This window comes from Hemibagrus wyckioides, linkage group LG15 (assembly GCF_019097595.1).
Source record: "Hemibagrus wyckioides isolate EC202008001 linkage group LG15, SWU_Hwy_1.0, whole genome shotgun sequence".
In the NCBI taxonomy this organism is placed as follows: Eukaryota; Metazoa; Chordata; class Actinopteri; order Siluriformes; family Bagridae; genus Hemibagrus; species Hemibagrus wyckioides.
The window spans coordinates 22,755,379-22,775,206 of NC_080724.1; the positions used below are offsets into that span (position 1 = coordinate 22,755,379).

At 41.0% G+C, this 19,828-nt stretch overlaps 1 protein-coding gene across 1 annotated transcript in view; it reads right to left on the reverse strand.

Annotated features, from left to right (window-relative positions):
- Positions 1–323: 323 nt before the first annotated feature.
- Positions 324–19,828, reverse strand: part of l3mbtl1 (L3MBTL histone methyl-lysine binding protein 1) — a 23,424-nt gene continuing 3,919 nt past the window's right edge. Inside the window, exons 5-22 of the mRNA XM_058410772.1 lie at positions 19,556–19,700; positions 16,476–16,608; positions 16,221–16,266; positions 16,006–16,094; positions 15,635–15,739; positions 15,343–15,478; positions 14,629–14,720; positions 14,384–14,541; positions 14,190–14,266; positions 13,620–13,705; positions 12,653–12,763; positions 12,399–12,540; positions 11,614–11,716; positions 8,770–8,964; positions 2,849–2,898; positions 2,372–2,529; positions 2,177–2,239; positions 324–2,073 (exon numbers count right to left, since the gene is read on the reverse strand). Of these exons, the coding sequence (XP_058266755.1) occupies positions 1,942–2,073; positions 2,177–2,239; positions 2,372–2,529; positions 2,849–2,898; positions 8,770–8,964; positions 11,614–11,716; positions 12,399–12,540; positions 12,653–12,763; positions 13,620–13,705; positions 14,190–14,266; positions 14,384–14,541; positions 14,629–14,720; positions 15,343–15,478; positions 15,635–15,739; positions 16,006–16,094; positions 16,221–16,266; positions 16,476–16,608; positions 19,556–19,700 (2,021 nt within the window). The 3' untranslated portion in view covers positions 324–1,941. The remainder of the gene's footprint in view (positions 2,074–2,176; positions 2,240–2,371; positions 2,530–2,848; positions 2,899–8,769; positions 8,965–11,613; positions 11,717–12,398; positions 12,541–12,652; positions 12,764–13,619; positions 13,706–14,189; positions 14,267–14,383; positions 14,542–14,628; positions 14,721–15,342; positions 15,479–15,634; positions 15,740–16,005; positions 16,095–16,220; positions 16,267–16,475; positions 16,609–19,555; positions 19,701–19,828) is intronic.

Here is a 19,828-nt window from a genome sequence, read left to right on the forward strand (position 1 = left end):
ACTTGTTTGTCGTTGCTACAGTACACACACACACACACACACACACACACACACAGACTCCAATTTAAACTGTTTATTCATGTGGATGAGCTGAATGACATTTTTCTTTTTTTTTTACTTAAGATCTGTACATTGTTTATTATCATAATAATTATTATTATTATTATTATTATTATTATTATTATTATTATTATTATTAATCACTTAAATTTCCCATCAGAGAGAGACAAAAAAAGACAGACATGATCATTGCTTTAGATGTAAACAGTACCGATATCCCTGTTAGTTCATTAACTATATGAATTATTAGAAACATCAGAGGGTCGTATACAGTATTATTTTATTTTTATAATCAACATCATAAAACAGCTCCAGAAATGGGCTGAAGGGTAAACGCTGATGATCGAGTTGGCTCAGAATGTGCATTTTACTCCACCTAGTGGCCAAATACATAAAGTGCATCATAATTATCGGGGTAGCACCAATTCATTTCGATATATTTAACGCAAAACAGCTTTGTTCACGCGCCGTTATAAAGTGCCACTCCAACGAATAATACTGTCTTTAAATTACTGATAATTTATGGACCATCGAGGATACTCATCTTTCTCACTGCTCCTTTAGTCCTGTGATTCCACACACAATCGGTTTCAATGAGATCTTTCGCTGCCGTGACCATGCCCCATATCAGCCCGTGGCCACGCCCCTATCAGCTGATCTGGAGCTGATCCCCATGCCTGGTGGTCATGGTATTATTTCTGCATTGCTTTAAGTCTGAAACACCTGGATACAGTGCAGATCTTCAATTTTAAGTCCCTGAGTGAGACTAGTTAAGATAATTTACTAGTAAACACCGCTGAAAAAGCAGTTTGTCCTGTTAACATTTCAGTTATTAAAGTAATCCGCTATTAAAGCCAGATCAGATAGAAATGAGTTAGCTGTTTGGTTAAAAGAACGCAGGATTCGACTAGATATCAGAATGGATTATTTAAAACTTTGACTTTCTGATGCAAAACTGTAAAAGACTAATACACCGGTCAGGTATAACACTCTGACCAGTGACCGGTGAAGTGAATAAGACTGAGTATCTCCTCATCATGGCACCTGTTAGTGGGTGGGATATATCAGGCACCAAGTGAACATTTTGTCCTCAAAGTTGATGTTAGAAGCAGGAAAAATGGACAAGCGTAAGGATTTGAGCTTTGAGTTTGACCAAAAGGGCCAAATTGTGATGTCTAGACCACTGGATCAGAGCTTCTCCAAAACTGCAGCTCTTGTGGGGTGTTCCCGGTCTGCAGTGGTCAGTATCTATCAAAAGTGGTCCAAGGAAGGAACAGTGGTGACCTGGTGACAGGGTCATGGGCGGTCAAGGCTCATTGATGCACGTGGGGAGAGAAGGCTGGTCCGTGTGATCCGATCCAACAGACAAGCTACTGTTGATCAAACTGCTGAAGAAATTAATGCTGGTTCTGATAGAAAGGGGTCAGAATACACAGTGCAGGACGGGTCAGGGCTGTTTTGGCAGGACCAACAATATTATTTGGTCATAATGTTATGCCTGATCAGTGTAAAGTGGACCAAACACCAAAGTGCTGCTGCTGTGTCATTATTCAGATTTTTTCTTCTCCTGGACAGTGGAATCATTACTCTGTGGAAGTAATTTGTGATCTAACATGAAGGTACTGAAGCAGAAAGAAGAATGAGGAACCGTGATGGTCCATTTCAACACTTCATAACATTCAGCATTTCCGACTGGGCTCAGCTACACTTCACTTCTTCTTTACTGAGAGTAAAGACAGTAAATACTCTGATATTTTTCCTTCTCTCTCTCTCTCTCTCTCTCTCTCTCTCTCTGGTGGGGACATCAGTAAACACCAAACACATGATGGGTGGATTGTGGATGGATGAGAACATGGCACAGCACTAAAGAGTCAGAGTTGACTACAGTCCTTCATCAGTGCTCTTGAACATCAGAATGGCGTTGTAGATCTTCAGGGCTGGTCCCAGCTTGATGCTCATGATCTTCACGATATCCGTTTGAGTCAGCAGGAGGAAGGCCTCTCCATCTATCATCTGAGGAAGAAGATATTTTCTTTCGTCTGTGTTCTTTTTTTTGAGAGGGGAGTTGACGCCCAATAAAGATGATGATGATGATGATGATGATGATGATACTCACTTCATCTTTGAAAAGCCGAGCCTGCTCTTCACAACCGATAAGATTCTGCACAAAGCCGAATACCTGCGAAAAGAAGATGAGTGGCAGAGTAAACTGGGCGAAAATCCTGCCTAAGAACTGTCTGACATTTAAGTTCTCATAGATCTGGTAACACAATGACTCCTAACTGTGGAACACACACACACACACACTTACCTCCTCTACGCTCCATGTAGCTACCTGACTAGCGTGAATTCCTGCGACACCAGGCAGGAGCTTGCAGTGTTGCTCCCAGCAGAGCGACAGAGTCCGATCTGAACTGGCAGTCAGAGCTGACATGAACAGGGAGGGATACATGCTCTCTGAAGTCATGTCTGAAACACACACACACACACACACACACACACACACACACGTCTAAACAACAGAATACTTAAGAGCTGAATAGTGAAGCCTGAGCAACAAATCTCAACTCTGGTTAGGAAAGCGCAACAAAGTCTTTACTTCTTGGTCATTTCGTTGCTATGTACCTGTACTTTGCAGTAACAATAAAGTTCTATCTATCTATCTATCTATCTATCTATCTATCTATCTATCTATCTATCTATAATAGTAACAAAATATGTATCAGTATATATCATTATATTTATCAGGGTGTCTCTGGTGAATCTGGTTATAAAATAAGAAACTGACTTTGAAAGGCTCGTTGTTGATTCTTCCGATATTTCGGAGGACGGCCGATCCTGCAAAAGAAAAAAAGAAAGCATAAATGCATTAACTGTTGTATTAATACACCAGTGAATTAGTTTAGGGGTGTTCAGTATTTAGTGCAGTAGTGTTCAGTATTTAGTGCAGTAGTGTTCAGTGTTTAGTGCAGTAGTGTTCAGTATTTAGTGCAGTAGTGTTCAGTATTTAGTGCAGTAGTGTTCAGTATTTAGTGCAGTAGTGTTCAGTGTTTAGTGCAGTAGTGTTCAGTATTTAGTGCAGTAGTGTTCAGTGTTTAGTGCAGTAGTGTTCAGTATTTAGTGCAGTAGTGTTCAGTATTTAGTGCAGTAGTGTTCAGTGTTTAGTGCTGCAGTGTTCAGTGTTTAGTGCTGCAGTGTTCAGTATTTAGTGCAGTAGTGTTCAGTGTTTAGTGCTGCAGTGTTCAGTATTTAGTGCAGTAGTGTTCAGTGTTTAGTGCAGTAGTGTTCAGTATTCGGTGCAGTAGTGTTCAGTATTCGGTGCAGTAGTGTTCAGTGTTTAGTGCAGTAGTGTTCAGTATTTAGTGCAGTAGTGTTCAGTGTTTAGTGCTGCAGTGTTCAGTATTTAGTGCAGTAGTGTTCAGTGTTTAGTGCAGTAGTGTTCAGTATTTAGTGCAGTAGTGTTCAGTATTTAGTGCAGTAGTGTTCAGTATTTAGTGCAGTAGTGTTCAGTGTTTAGTGCTGCAGTGTTCAGTATTTAGTGCAGTAGTGTTCAGGGTTTAGTGCAGTAGTGTTCAGTATTTAGTGCAGTAGTGTTCAGTGTTTAGTGCAGTAGTGTTCAGTATTCGGTGCAGTAGTGTTCAGTGTTTAGTGCAGTAGTGTTCAGTGTTTAGTGCAGTAGTGTTCAGTATTCGGTGCAGTAGTGTTCAGTATTTAGTGCAGTAGTGTTCAGTGTTTAGTGCTGCAGTGTTCAGTATTTAGTGCAGTAGTGTTCAGGGTTTAGTGCAGTAGTGTTCAGTATTTAGTGCAGTAGTGTTCAGTATTTAGTGCAGTAGTGTTCAGTGTTTAGTGCTGCAGTGTTCAGTATTTAGTGCAGTAGTGTTCAGGGTTTAGTGCAGTAGTGTTCAGTATTTAGTGCAGTAGTGTTCAGTGTTTAGTGCAGTAGTGTTCAGTATTCGGTGCAGTAGTGTTCAGTATTCGGTGCAGTAGTGTTCAGTATTTAGTGCAGTAGTGTTCAGTGTTTAGTGCTGCAGTGTTCAGTGTTTAGTGCTGCAGTGTTCAGTATTTAGTGCAGTAGTGTTCAGTGTTTAGTGCAGTAGTGTTCAGTATTTAGTGCAGTAGTGTTCAGTATTTAGTGCAGTAGTGTTCAGGGTTTAGTGCAGTAGTGTTCAGTATTTAGTGCAGTAGTGTTCAGTGTTTAGTGCAGTAGTGTTCAGTATTTAGTGCAGTAGTGTTCAGTGTTTAGTGCAGTAGTGTTCAGTATTTAGTGCAGTAGTGTTCAGTGTTTAGTGCAGTAGTGTTCAGTATTCGGTGCAGTAGTGTTCAGTATTCGGTGCAGTAGTGTTCAGTATTCGGTGCAGTAGTGTTCAGTGTTTAGTGCAGTAGTGTTCAGTATTTAGTGCAGTAGTGTTCAGTGTTTAGTGCTGCAGTGTTCAGTATTTAGTGCAGTAGTGTTCAGTGTTTAGTGCAGTAGTGTTCAGTGTTTAGTGCAGTAGTGTTCAGTATTTAGTGCAGTAGTGTTCAGTGTTTAGTGCTGCAGTGTTCAGTGTTTAGTGCTGCAGTGTTCAGTATTTAGTGCAGTAGTGTTCAGTGTTTAGTGCAGTAGTGTTCAGTATTTAGTGCAGTAGTGTTCAGTGTTTAGTGCAGTAGTGTTCAGTATTTAGTGCAGAAGTGTTCAGTGTTTAGTGCAGTAGTGTTCAGTATTTAGTGCAGTAGTGTTCAGTGTTTAGTGCAGTAGTGTTCAGTATTTAGTGCAGAAGTGTTCAGTGTTTAGTGCAGTAGTGTTCAGTATTTAGTGCAGTAGTGTTCAGTATTTAGTGCAGTAGTGTTCAGTGTTTAGTGCAGTAGTGTTCAGTATTTAGTGCAGAAGTGTTCAGTGTTTAGTGCAGTAGTGTTCAGTATTTAGTGCAGTAGTGTTCAGTATTTAGTGCAGTAGTGTTCAGTATTTAGTGCAGTAGTGTTCAGTGTTTAGTGCTGCAGTGTTCAGTATTTAGTGCAGTAGTGTTCAGTGTTTAGTGCAGTAGTGTTCAGTGTTTAGTGCAGTAGTGTTCAGTATTTAGTGCAGTAGTGTTCAGTATTTAGTGCAGTAGTGTTCAGTGTTTAGTGCAGTAGTGTTCAGTATTTAGTGCAGTAGTGTTCAGTATTTAGTGCAGTAGTGTTCAGTGTTTAGTGCTGCAGTGTTCAGTATTTAGTGCAGTAGTGTTCAGTGTTTAGTGCAGTAGTGTTCAGTATTTAGTGCAGTAGTGTTCAGTATTTAGTGCAGTAGTGTTCAGTGTTTAGTGCAGTAGTGTTCAGTATTCGGTGCAGTAGTGTTCAGTGTTTAGTGCAGTGGTGTTCAGTATTTAGTGCAGTAGTGTTCAGTATTTAGTGCAGTAGTGTTCAGTGTTTAGTGCTGCAGTGTTCAGTGTTTAGTGCAGTGGTGTTCAGTATTTAGTGCAGTAGTGTTCAGTGTTTAGTGCAGTGGTGTTCAGTATTTAGTGCAGTAGTGTTCAGTATTTAGTGCAGTAGTGTTCAGTATTTAGTGCAGTAGTGTTCAGTGTTTAGTGCTGCAGTGTTCAGTATTTAGTGCAGTAGTGTTCAGTATTTAGTGCAGTAGTGTTCAGTGTTTAGTGCAGTAGTGTTCAGTATTTAGTGCAGTAGTGTTCAGTGTTTAGTGCTGCAGTGTTCAGTATTTAGTGCAGTAGTGTTCAGTATTTAGTGCAGTAGTGTTCAGTATTCGGTGCAGTGGTATTCAGTATTTAGTGCAGTAGTGTTCAGTATTTAGTGCAGTAGTGTTCAGTGTTTAGTGCTGCAGTGTTCAGTATTTAGTGCAGTAGTGTTCAGTATTTAGTGCAGTAGTGTTCAGTATTCGGTGCAGTAGTGTTCAGTATTTAGTGCAGTAGTGTTCAGTGTTTAGTGCTGCAGTGTTCAGTATTTAGTGCAGTAGTGTTCAGTGTTTAGTGCAGTAGTGTTCAGTATTTAGTGCAGTAGTGTTCAGTATTTAGTGCAGTAGTGTTCAGTGTTTAGTGCAGTAGTGTTCAGTATTTAGTGCAGTAGTGTTCAGTATTTAGTGCAGTAGTGTTCAGTGTTTAGTGCTGCAGTGTTCAGTATTTAGTGCAGTAGTGTTCAGGGTTTAGTGCAGTAGTGTTCAGTATTTAGTGCAGTAGTGTTCAGTATTTAGTGCAGTAGTGTTCAGTGTTTAGTGCAGTAGTGTTCAGTATTTAGTGCAGTAGTGTTCAGTATTCGGTGCAGTAGTGTTCAGTGTTTAGTGCAGTAGTGTTCAGTATTTAGTGCAGTAGTGTTCAGTATTCGGTGCAGTAGTGTTCAGTGTTTAGTGCAGTAGTGTTCAGTATTTAGTGCAGTAGTGTTCAGTATTTAGTGCAGTAGTGTTCAGTGTTTAGTGCAGTAGTGTTCAGTATTCGGTGCAGTAGTGTTCAGTGTTTAGTGCAGTAGTGTTCAGTATTTAGTGCTGCAGTGTTCAGTATTTAGTGCAGTAGTGTTCAGTGTTTAGTGCTGCAGTGTTCAGTATTTAGTGCAGTAGTGTTCAGTATTTAGTGCAGTAGTGTTCAGTATTCGGTGCAGTAGTGTTCAGTGTTTAGTGCAGTAGTGTTCAGTATTTAGTGCAGTAGTGTTCAGTGTTTAGTGCTGCAGTGTTCAGTATTTAGTGCAGTAGTGTTCAGTATTTAGTGCAGTAGTGTTCAGTGTTTAGTGCTGCAGTGTTCAGTATTTAGTGCAGTAGTGTTCAGTGTTTAGTGCAGTAGTGTTCAGTATTCGGTGCAGTAGTGTTCAGTGTTTAGTGCAGTAGTGTTCAGTATTTAGTGCAGTAGTGTTCAGTGTTTAGTGCTGCAGTGTTCAGTATTTAGTGCAGTAGTGTTCAGTATTTAGTGCAGTAGTGTTCAGTATTCGGTGCAGTAGTGTTCAGTATTCGGTGCAGTAGTGTTCAGTATTCGGTGCAGTAGTGTTCAGTGTTTAGTGCAGTAGTGTTCAGTATTTAGTGCAGTAGTGTTCAGTGTTTAGTGCAGTAGTGTTCAGTATTTAGTGCAGTAGTGTTCAGTATTTAGTGCAGTAGTGTTCAGTGTTTAGTGCAGTAGTGTTCAGTATTTAGTGCAGTAGTGTTCAGTATTTAGTGCAGTAGTGTTCAGTGTTTAGTGCAGTAGTGTTCAGTATTTAGTGCAGTAGTGTTCAGTATTTAGTGCAGTAGTGTTCAGTGTTTAGTGCTGCAGTGTTCAGTATTTAGTGCAGTAGTGTTCAGTGTTTAGTGCAGTAGTGTTCAGTATTTAGTGCAGTAGTGTTCAGTATTTAGTGCAGTAGTGTTCAGTGTTTAGTGCAGTAGTGTTCAGTATTTAGTGCAGTAGTGTTCAGTATTTAGTGCAGTAGTGTTCAGTGTTTAGTGCAGTAGTGTTCAGTGTTTAGTGCTGCAGTGTTCAGTATTTAGTGCAGTAGTGTTCAGGGTTTAGTGCAGTAGTGTTCAGTATTTAGTGCAGTAGTGTTCAGTATTTAGTGCAGTAGTGTTCAGTATTTAGTGCAGTAGTGTTCAGTATTCGGTGCAGTAGTGTTCAGTGTTTAGTGCAGTAGTGTTCAGTGTTTAGTGCAGTAGTGTTCAGTATTCGGTGCAGTAGTGTTCAGTGTTTAGTGCAGTAGTGTTCAGTGTTTAGTGCTGCAGTGTTCAGTATTTGGTGCAGTAGTGTTCAGTATTTAGTGCAGTAGTGTTCAGTGTTTAGTGCTGCAGTGTTCAGTGTTTAGTGCTGCAGTGTTCAGTATTTAGTGCAGTAGTGTTCAGTATTCGGTGCAGTAGTGTTCAGTATTCGGTGCAGTAGTGTTCAGTGTTTAGTGCAGTAGTGTTCAGTATTTGGTGCAGTAGTGTTCAGTATTTGGTGCAGTAGAGTTCAGTATTTAATGCAGTAGTGTTCAGTATTTGGTGCAGTAGTGTTCAGTATTTAGTGCAGTAGTGTTCAGTATTTAGTTTAGGGGTGATGTTGATAAATGAACACGAGAAAAGCTCTTCCTGTTCAGGGTCAAATTAACCCTCTGACTAAAATAATAGTGAAGGTGAGTCATGAGGACTTCGTGTCACTAACGTCTTTTCTTGGAGGAAGATGAATAGCAGTTTCCTCATTTGGTTCATAATCTGAATCATCAGACTCAGAATTGACCTCAAGATAATCTTCATCTTCAGACACATCCTCCTCTATTTCACTGTCATGATCAATGAGTTCCAGAGCCTCCAGGACTGTCTCACCCCTTAATTTCTGCTGCTCCTCTCATAAAGCTCTGACAGAGAGGATATCATACGTAGCTGTGATGTTGGTAGAACTCCCATGCAGAGAATCTGTATGTTTTGCCCCTCCCATGCCGAGTGTAGGTGGGGTTTGCCCACGGGAACAGAAAAGGTCAAGAGAATAAGGAGTATGGGTGATCAGTTAGAGCTCGTTAATCAGTCAGGACTCGTGAGAATAGTGTGTGTGTGTGTGTGTGTGTGTGTGTGACTAAGGTGAACTTCTGACCCCTTTTAGCTTCAACTTTGACTGCTGGGTCAAACTGACCAGAACAGTATCTATGTAATATAAAGATTGGGGGGTGGGGGGTTGCAAATATGTGAAATGGACCATTCTCATTTATTTGTTAATTACACTAATTAAGCCAAGCAGAAGAAGTTTAATACAAAAAACTATATTTTTTCTTTATTTAAAAATGGGTCACTGTGACCCGCAACATAAGACGAGGGATACTCACCTGCCGTGGTAGCGAGACTTTTTGGCCCTCTGTCCGAAGACGAGGAGGTTGCGTTTGGATCCCTCTGTATCCGATAGGTCCATTTTGACCCGCCCCTGATTCCTCTCGGCCAATGGGCAGCCGGATATACAGTGATGCGCTGTAAAACGTCCGGTCACGTGACCTGAGCCGTCACACCCAGGAGTCGGGCACTTCCTGTTTGGCAGATTGAAATCAAGGTGTTTACATGCAGGAAATAGATGTAACTATTAATAATCTATCAATATGCAAATTTCATTCACTGGTGTGGATTTGCATACTGAAACACGATTGGCTCTTGGATTTTATGATGCAGTAACCCTTCACTTAGACCATTCCCTAATATGGATTCTGAAATGAAGGCTGAAGGATAACTTTTAAAGTGAATTTTTATAATCAGTCAGAAATGTACTTTACTTTCCAGACAACACTGAGCTTAAAGGTTCACCGGTCAGGACTGGTGAGAAGTGAAGAGCTCGTTAATCAATCAGGACTCATAAGTAGTGAAGAGCTCGTTAATCAGTCAGGACTCATAAGAAGTGAAGAGCTCGTTAACCAATCAGGACTCATAAGAAGTGAAGAGCTCGTTAATCAGTCAGGACTCATAAGAAGTGAAGAGCTCGTTAATCAATCAAGACTCATAAGTAGTGAAGAGCTCGTTAATCAGTCAGGACTCATAAGAAGTGAAGAGCTCGTTAATCAATCAAGACTCACAAGTAGTGAAGAGCTCGTTAATCAGTCAGGACTCATAAGAAGTGAAGAGCTCGTTAATCAATCAAGACTCATAAGTAGTGAAGAGCTCGTTAATCAATCAAGACTCATAAGTAGTGAAGAGCTCGTTAATCAGTCAGGACTCATAAGAAGTGAAGAGCTCGTTAATCAATCAAGACTCATAAGTAGTGAAGAGCTCATTAATCAGTCAGGACTCATAAGTAGTGAAGAGCTCGTTAATCAATCAGGACTCATAAGAAGTGAAGAGCTCGTTAATCAATCAAGACTCATAAGTAGTGAAGAGCTCGTTAATCAGTCAGGACTCATAAGTAGTGAAGAGCTCGTTAATCAATCAGGACTCATAAGAAGTGAAGAGCTCGTTAATCAATCAAGACTCATAAGTAGTGAAGAGCTCGTTAATCAATCAAGACTCATAAGTAGTGAAGAGCTCGTTAATCAATCAGGACTCATAAGTAGTGAAGAGCTCGTTAATCAGTCAGGACTCATAAGAAGTGAAGAGCTCGTTAATCAATCAAGACTCATAAGTAGTGAAGAGCTCGTTAATCAATCAAGACTCATAAGTAGTGAAGAGCTCGTTAATCAGTCAGGACTCATAAGAAGTGAAGAGCTCGTTAATCAATCAAGACTCATAAGTAGTGAAGAGCTCGTTAATCAGTCAGGACTCATAAGTAGTGAAGAGCTCGTTAATCAATCAGGACTCATAAGAAGTGAAGAGCTCGTTAATCAATCAAGACTCATAAGTAGTGAAGAGCTCGTTAATCAGTCAGGACTCATAAGTAGTGAAGAGCTCGTTAATCAATCAGGACTCATAAGAAGTGAAGAGCTCGTTAATCAATCAAGACTCATAAGTAGTGAAGAGCTCGTTAATCAATCAAGACTCATAAGTAGTGAAGAGCTCGTTAATCAATCAGGACTCATAAGTAGTGAAGAGCTCGTTAATCAGTCAGGACTCATAAGTAGTGAAGAGCTCGTTAATCAATCAGGACTCATAAGAAGTGAAGAGCTCGTTAATCAATCAAGACTCATAAGTAGTGAAGAGCTCGTTAATCAATCAAGACTCATAAGTAGTGAAGAGCTCGTTAATCAATCAGGACTCATAAGTAGTGAAGAGCTCGTTAATCAATCAGGACTCATAAGTAGTGAAGAGCTCGTTAATCAATCAGGACTCATAAGTAGTGAAGAGCTCGTTAATCAATCAGGACTCATAAGTAGTGAAGAGCTCGTTAATCAATCAGGACTCATAAGAAGTGAAGAGCTCGTTAATCAATCAAGACTCATAAGTAGTGAAGAGCTCGTTAATCAGTCAGGACTCATAAGTAGTGAAGAGCTCGTTAATCAATCAGGACTCATAAGAAGTGAAGAGCTCGTTAATCAATCAAGACTCATAAGTAGTGAAGAGCTCGTTAATCAGTCAGGACTCATAAGAAGTGAAGAGCTCGTTAATCAATCAAGACTCATAAGTAGTGAAGAGCTCGTTAATCAATCAAGACTCATAAGTAGTGAAGAGCTCGTTAATCAGTCAGGACTCATAAGAAGTGAAGAGCTCGTTAATCAATCAAGACTCATAAGTAGTGAAGAGCTCGTTAATCAGTCAGGACTCATAAGTAGTGAAGAGCTCGTTAATCAATCAGGACTCATAAGAAGTGAAGAGCTCGTTAATCAATCAAGACTCATAAGTAGTGAAGAGCTCGTTAATCAGTCAGGACTCATAAGTAGTGAAGAGCTCGTTAATCAATCAGGACTCATAAGAAGTGAAGAGCTCGTTAATCAATCAAGACTCATAAGTAGTGAAGAGCTCGTTAATCAATCAGGACTCATAAGTAGTGAAGAGCTCGTTAATCAATCAGGACTCATAAGTAGTGAAGAGCTCGTTAATCAATCAGGACTCATAAGAAGTGAAGAGCTCGTTAATCAATCAAGACTCATAAGTAGTGAAGAGCTCGTTAATCAATCAGGACTCATAAGAAGTGAAGAGCTCGTTAATCAATCAGGACTCATAAGTAGTGAAGAGCTCGTTAATCAATCAGGACTCATAAGTAGTGAAAAGCTCGTTAAACAGTCAGGTTAAGTTCCTATCAGGAAACGAGGACTGACCTGTTATGGAAGCTGTATTTGGAGGTGCTGCGGGAATTTGTGCCAGTTTTGCACGGCGCTGAGGTGAAACTGGGCGGAGCTACAGCTGTGGGTTCTCTTGGACCTGAAGAAGACACCTGAAGTTACTTCACATTCAGCAATTGTGTAAAAAACTGTACAAGAAACTGTGTGTGTGTGTGTTTGCGTGTGTCTGATTATGTGTGTGTGTGTGTGTGTGTGTGTTTGCATGTGTCTGATTATGTGTGTGTGTGTTTGTGTGTGTGTGATTGTGTGTGTGTGTGTGTGTGATTATGTGTGTGTGTGATTATGTGTTTGCGTGTGTGTGTGTGATTGTGTGTGTGTGTGATTATGTGTGTGTGTGTGTGTGTGATTGTGTGTGTGTGATTATGTGTGTGTGTGTTTGTGTGTGTGTGATTGTGTGTGTGTGTGATTATGTGTGTGTGTGATTGTGTTTGCGTGTGTGTGTGTGTGTGTGAGATTATGTGTGTGTGTGTGTGATTATGTGTGTGTGTGTGTGTGATTATGTGTGTGTGTGTGTGATTATGTGTGTGTGTGTGTGTGTGTGTGTGATTATGTGTGTGTGTGTGTGTGTGATTATGTGTGTGTGTGTGTGATTATGTGTGTGTGTGTGTGTGTGATTATGTGTGTGTGTGATTGTGTTTGCGTGTGTGTGTGTGTGATTATGTGTGTGTGTGTGATTATGTGTGTGTGTGATTATGTGTGTGTGATTATGTGTGTGTGTGATTATGTGTTTGCGTGTGTGTGCGTGTGTGTTTGTCTCTCACCAGGCTGCGGGACACTGGGTAAGGTGGATGGAGGAGGTTTTAGAGGATGACCCGTGCTCTCACTCCATCCAGCAGGGTGAATATCAGGATGATCCGAGTCCATCCACTCGTCATAAATGTGACTCCATCCGTCAAAATGGATCTGAGTGTAAAGGGTTAACATCATGGTGTCAGGAGCAGTGTATAAAACACCATTACACCACTGTTACCTTATAAACACGTGTACTCGTATTTCACCATCATCTCCAACACACTTTAATCCGGTGTGTGTCCACTTCCTGTACACTGGCCACACGGATCAGCGCTGGACTCCTCCTGTCCACCACCTCCAGCTTCATGTTCACCTGGAACCCATGAGGAGGACGCTACAGAGAGAGAGAGAGAGAGAGAGAGGGAGGGAGGGAGGGAGAGAGAGAGAGAGAAAGAGGGAGGGAGGGAGCGAGCGAGAGAGAGAGAGAGAGAGAGAGAGAGAGAGAGAGGGAGGGAGGGAGCGAGAGAGAGAGAGAGAGAGAGGGAGGGAGGGAGCGAGAGAGAGAGAGAGAGAGAGAGAGAGAGAGGGAGGGAGAGAGAGAGAGAGGGAGGGAGGGAGGGAGGGAGAGAGAGGTGGGGGAGAGAGAGAGAGGGAGAGTGAGGTGGGGGGAGAGAGAGGTGGAGGGAGGAGAGAGAGAGAGAGAGAGAGAGAGAGAGTCAGGTGGGGGGAGAGGGAGGGAGAGAGAGAGAGAGAGAGAGAGACAGGTGGGGGGAGAGGGAGGGAGGGAGGGAGGGAGAGAGAGAGAGAGAGAGAGAGAGAGAGAGGGAGGGAGGGGGGGAGAGAGGGAGGGAGAGAGAGGGGGAGAGGGGGGGAGATAGAGAGGGGGGAGATATCATAAGAGGGCACTTATGACCACCAATTTATCATTGTTCAGGCTAAATATTCACACACACACACACACACACACACACACACACACACACACACACACACACTCTAAACAGTAATAAAATAAACTGCATTAGTGACTCACTTCTCTTATACGAGCCCCAGCTTCAGACTTTAGGCCACACCCCTAAATGTCTTAATGCTCTTTCCTCAATGTTTATAGAGTCACGGACAATCACAGAGTCAGAAATGCTAAAGCGCTAGCTGTAAGCCCTCAGATGTTATTAGCTGCGTTAGCTTTATAGCTAAAGCAGCGACATGTTTGGTAACGGGTATTATGGGATGTTTTTTGGTTTGCTCACCACTTTAAAGGCATCTGCAGGCACCGCTGTGGATCCGGTCTCATCCAGGTAGTGCTCCCAGGAGAACCGACCCGGCTCGGGATAATCTGAAAATCACGGAAGATGGTTTTATTTAAATCTCATTTTAAGACAATTCGACCATGCTTTCTGGATCGTACGTCACTTTTCCTTGTTGCTACAGATTTCTTTTGAACTTGTTTGCATTAGCCTTTTTGTAATGCACATTAATTAGCATGTTATATGCTAGTCATGTTCCTTCAGCAATTGCAGGATGGTTAGGGGCGGGTGTGCTAGCATTAGCTTAGAAAAACAAAAGAAGCTAGCTTTATAAAGTCTAAAATCTCAATATTCACTTTAGCATTTCTTTAAACTTCAATAGAATGACTTCCTAGTTGTTAAATATTCGCATTAAGGATGTAATTAGTGACAGGATGTGTATATTGGCAAAGCGCAAAGCTTCAGAAAGGCTAACGATATAAAGAGAAATGATATTAATCAGTTAAAAGCGATATAATAGAGCACTAGTGCTAAAAATGGTATTATTAAAGGTGTTAAAGGCGTGTCACTCACCTTGTGGAGGTGTGAGAGGGAGACCTCTCTCTTTACACCAGCCCACTGGGTGAATGTACGGACTCTGAGAATCACACCTTTAAAAAATAAATAAATAAATGAAAACACAGAAGTCTGTTAGCATTAGCGTATATCGTGTAATAATAATAACAATAATGATGATGATGGTGTAGAACACAGAGCTTGGTACACACCAGTAATCGTACGTATCATCCCAGTTATCAAAGTGCACTAGAAATCGTTTGCCTACGATGTCGGTCACCGTGGCAACGCAGATGAGGGAGGGGTTCATGCGGTCCACAGCTTCCAGCTTTAAACCGACCTTAAAGCCGTCCTCCTCGGCCGTCTCCACCTGCAGGACAAAGGAAACACTTCTTCTACCAGCGTATTTATTTATTTATTTTTATTTTTTCTCTCTGCTTCAGAGTGTAAGACTCACGTTGTCCGGGTTACTGAACAGTTCCTTTGGGGCAGCTTGTGCTTTGGTGAGCTTTAAATAGCTGGACCAGGAAAACTCCTCCTCCTTACACCCTGAAAAACAGTCTCTCTTTATTCTCTCTCTCTATCAGTTATAAACACTCATCCCCTCAGCAGTCTCTCTTTATTCTCTCTCTCTATAAGCTATAAACACTCATCCCCTCAGCAGTCTCTCTTTATTCTCTCTCTCTATCAGCTATAAACACTCATCCCCTCAGCAGTCTCTCTTTATTCTCTCTCTCTATCAGCTATAAACACTCGTCCCCTCAGCAGTCTCTCTTTATTCTCTCTCTCTATCAGCTATAAACACTCGTCCCCTCAGCAGTCTCTCTTTATTCTCTCTCTCTATCAGCTATAAACACTCGTCCCCTCAGAAGTCTCTCTTTATTCTCTCTCTTCAGGTTAATAAGAGAGAATAATCTCAGCTGCTCATGTTACTGAGAAACACGGTGAAGTGTAAACTCCTCTGTCCTGAAGATGTGGAGAACTTCAAGCTCCAGCTTCAACTCTGACTGATACACAGCACTGACACTGGAGACTCCTTACACACACACACATTCTCACACAACAGGATATATAATGATCCATCAGCATTGACTCCGCCCACTATTATACACCATATGTGGATGGAAATGCCCCGAATTTGGCGTGGTGGTGTAATGATGGAGTTATGTACCTTTAGGAGTGTGTAGTTTGTGTCCTGTGCTCTCACACCAGCCCGGAGAGTGAATATCAAGGGAGTTAGCGTTGACCCAGAAGTCATGGCGGTCCGAGTAACCGTCAAAATGGAGTCGTAATCGATAACCGCAGACCTGCAGAGAGAGGTTACGGCTGAACAAGGTAACGGAGGCGGTGTTTTAAAACATCAGAACAAAACCACGTGTGTGGAAGAAGAACAGGACGGATTTTCACTGATCGTTCAAGTCATGACAACACATACACACCCACACCCCCCACACACACTGTACCTCAGCCACAGTCAGGACGAAGTACATGGACGGATGCTGGGGGTCGATTCCTTCCAACTTCATGCCTTGACTAAAGTTGTTGGGATTTTCTGGAACTTGCTGTGACTGAAACATGAAGACAACAGAGTTAAAAATCTACTGAACAGTTAAAGTTTAAATACTACACAAGTTTTACAATATAATAACATAAATGAAAGCTCAGACATTGCATATATATATATATATTAACGACACATCCGAAAAATGTCCACAAATCAGGCGATGGACAGAAAATCCATGAATCCATGAAAGAGTCCTGAATCTGCATCAAACTGGTGGATCTCATTTTTATTCCTTTACGGTTATTTCTTTGCATGGTTGCACTTCTCTACCTCCTGGAAGAGTTTAGCCGGGGCTGCAGTGGCCTTCTGCTCGTCCAGATACTGCGCCCATGACCACGACTCGGCTTTAAGGTCTGTTCCTGCGAAGATAAACACAATCATCACGTAGTGAAGATGAGAACAGCGAACAGAACGCATCCTTCAGCGAGCATGTTCTTTATTAGGATAACTTATTAGAAAAACATCGAGGTAAATCACACACACACCTGGTTTTTCATGTCCTTCTGTTTTCAGGTCTTCAGCTTTCCCTTCCTTAAATAACAAAAAAATAAATTGACTTTGTGACTTTTTCTTCTAAGTTCTAGAGTCGACATAATACTGGGACTAATGGTACTTGGAGGCGGAGCTAGCGGCACACTTCATAGTTTATTCAGATTATTTAAATAGATGATTTGAATATTCATATATTATTCCTTACAGTGGTGTAGTAAACTCTGTTGCTACAGTTGTTTAAATCGTACCATGGGCTCAGGCTCAGAGTCTTCCTCAGAGGGGCTTAAATAATCCCTCCTCCTCCTCTTCTTCATCGGCTTCAGGAGTTCCGGGTCATGAGACATCACTCCTCCTTCCAAACTCCTGTCACTTCCTGTCAGACTGGGAATAAAGAATAATATCTGAGGATGTTTATAAATGGTTATACAGCATGACTCTTAAACTGAAACTGCACAACAAGCTGAATTAAATCAGTAATAAATCAAATTAGACTATTTAAATAATATATTTAAATATATTTAAATGTATATATATTTATATATAAATTAAATCAGTAATAAATCAGGCTTCTGAATAACTGACAGATGATTGGCTGAAATAATCCTAATAATTATTTATTATTAAAAACAATTCCCCTCATTTAACAAACGAATAAAATAAATTTTGTAAGGAATGATTTTAAAATGAAATGTTAAATTGCAGGTGAAACTGTGGAATAGATTTTTATTCAACTTTATACATCTTTTACAGCACAGCTTAGTGCTTGACTCTGATTGGTCAGAATGTGTGCAGTATTTTGTATAAATAAACGGTATGACTCGGACAGTAGCTCTGGCTGTGAAGTGACCCATAGGTTTGTATTAAAGCATTCCTGTCTCTGAGCTGTTGCTATAGAAACAATAACATATTAGAACGAGTGGTAATACGTTATCGTTTCTATAGCAACAGCTCAGACACACGGACATGTACAGAGCTCACTTCAGAAAATCCAGCAGCAATGATAATAATAATAATAATAATAATAAATGGATTTGTAAAAATAATAATAATAATAATAATAATAATAATAAATGGACTTGTAAAAAAATAAAATAAATATAATAATAATAATAATAATAATAATAATAATAATAATAATAATAATAATAATAATGAATGGATTTGTAAAAAAAATAATAATAATAAATAAATAAATAATAATAATTAAAAAAAAATATAATAATAATGGTTTAATATAAAAAAACTGTATTATCATTAATATGCTGTATTTTTTATTTTTTAATTAAGATTTTTATTTTATTTTATTTTATTTAACATTTATTGAAGGAGTCTCCAGTACCAGTAACAGTCACAGTGCTTTACAATGTTTCCCAGCACAAGAAAATCCTCAGGACAGAAGATTTTACGCTTCTTACAGTGAAGAGAGAGAGAGGAAGAGGAAGTGGCAGTGAGGGAATAACAGCAGCTTAGGAACGGAACTATTTTTATTCACTCCACTGCAGTTAACCTGTTAAAATGTGTGACACGTTAATAACGAATAATTGAATCATTATAATTCTTAGCTAATTGCTGCGTTATTATAATTCCACACTCAGAGTTTTATTCTCTGTTATTCCTTATATACCGAACTAGTCTAATCTAAATCTAAATCCCTGAGGCAGAAATCTAACATCATATGGAAGAAGGATTGAATAAGTCTTTAATTCTTTAATCACAGTGACGGTGTTGAGTTCCTAGAGGCTGTGATTTGATGTAATAAAGTGGACTAATGCGGAGTGATTTGTGTTTCCGGAAGCCGTGAGCCATGGTTTTTTCAGCGTGGGTGAGTCAGAGTTATAAAAAGCTGGAAGTACAGCAGCTGATTGTGAAGCGAATCTGCTTTAACAAGCTGGAGTCCAGCAGCCTTTAGAGCTTTTATTATACAACTTCACATGGTGTGGGTGTGACATGAAATATTCAGGAGCCGGCTGCGCAGCGGCACGGAACCCCAACACGACCTCCGGAAAAACAGAACGTTTCCGGTTAAAGCATCTAAATTATATCCGCTGTCTGAAATGTGCCACTTCCACACACCGATCATTTAAAAGAGCTCTCCGACTTTTTCCTTAGGAGTCCTGAGCGTTGAAAGGTGAGGTCTCCACAGATCAGATCTGTTCATCCCACAGACGCTCAATTTGAGCAGATCTGGAGAAATCTGGAGGCCAGGTCAACATTCTGAACTCTGGTGTCTTCTGTGTGAGGGAACATCATCCAGCTGAAGATCACTGTTACTATGAAGGGGTGAACTCAGTCTGTAATAATGTTCAGCGAGGTGCTACGTGTCAAAGTAACATCCACTTGAACGCAGGAGAACGTTACCCAGTGCATCACACTGCCTCCTCCAGCTCACCTTCTTCCTAGAGTGCATCCTGGTACCGTTTTTTCCACAGGTTAGCGACACACATGCACCAGGCCTCCACACCAGGCCTCCGCCTTCCACTGTGCCATGATCCAGTTCTGATGCTCACATGTCCATTGTAGGAGCTTTAAATGGTCTCCAGGAGTCGGCATGGTCACTCTGGAGCTCCATATGCAGCAAGCTGTGAAGCTCTGTGGACCTTGGTTGTCCATGACCCTGTCACTGACCACCGGTTGTCCATACTTCCAGCACTTTTAGTAGGGATTAACCACTGCATACAGCAGGAGTGTCCAATCTTATCCGCAAAGGACCAGGGTGGGGGCAGGTTTTTATCCTAACTGAGCAGAAGCCACACCTGAGTCTACTGAAAGCCAAGATCAGTTGATTAAACAGGTGGAATCAGGTGTGGCTCCTGCTGGACTGGAATGAAAATCTGCACCACACTGACCCTTTGCAGATAAGACTGGACATCCCTGGCATACAGGAAACACCTCACAAGGCCTGCTGCTTTTGAGACGTCACAATGTGGCTCTTGTGAAAGTCGCTCAGATCCTTGATTTCCTGAATCCAGAACATCTTTCACTTAACTATCAGACTGCTGACTTGCTGCCTGATGTATCTCTGTGTATATGGCAGGATAAGTTGGGTTACATCTTTTCTTCCATTTATTTTAGTAAATTGTAAATTGGATCTAATTTCAAGAAGGAGTTACAGAACATGTGCTGATGTTCAGTCTGTAAATACTTTCATTAGATTATATGAAACACATTCATTTGTGCAGGTTGATGCCTTTAAACAGACACAAGATTGTGTTTAGGAGATGAGAAAGAGCTGGGGGTGAGTGCAAGCTTTTGCTCTGAATATCAGTGGATTAAGGTGTAAATGTGAGCAAGAGGTCATCAGATCAGTGTGTGTTTATAGTTTAGTTACTTGTCAGGTGCTGGATCTCTCCGGAGCTCCTCGGTGTAGGAGCGTTTCATCATCTGGTCGCTGTTCTTGTGCAAAACCGAGTTCTCCTGGACCTCCGGGTTAACCTTGACGAGCCGACCGCCATCGACACACACGGCCTGGACGTCTACAGACACAACATACACTTCCAGTATGGAGAACATGAACATCAACATCAACACATCATCATGAATAAACAGAATTCACTGACTGCTTTTTAATTCCAAATTCTTAATTCCGTCCCTCACAAACACA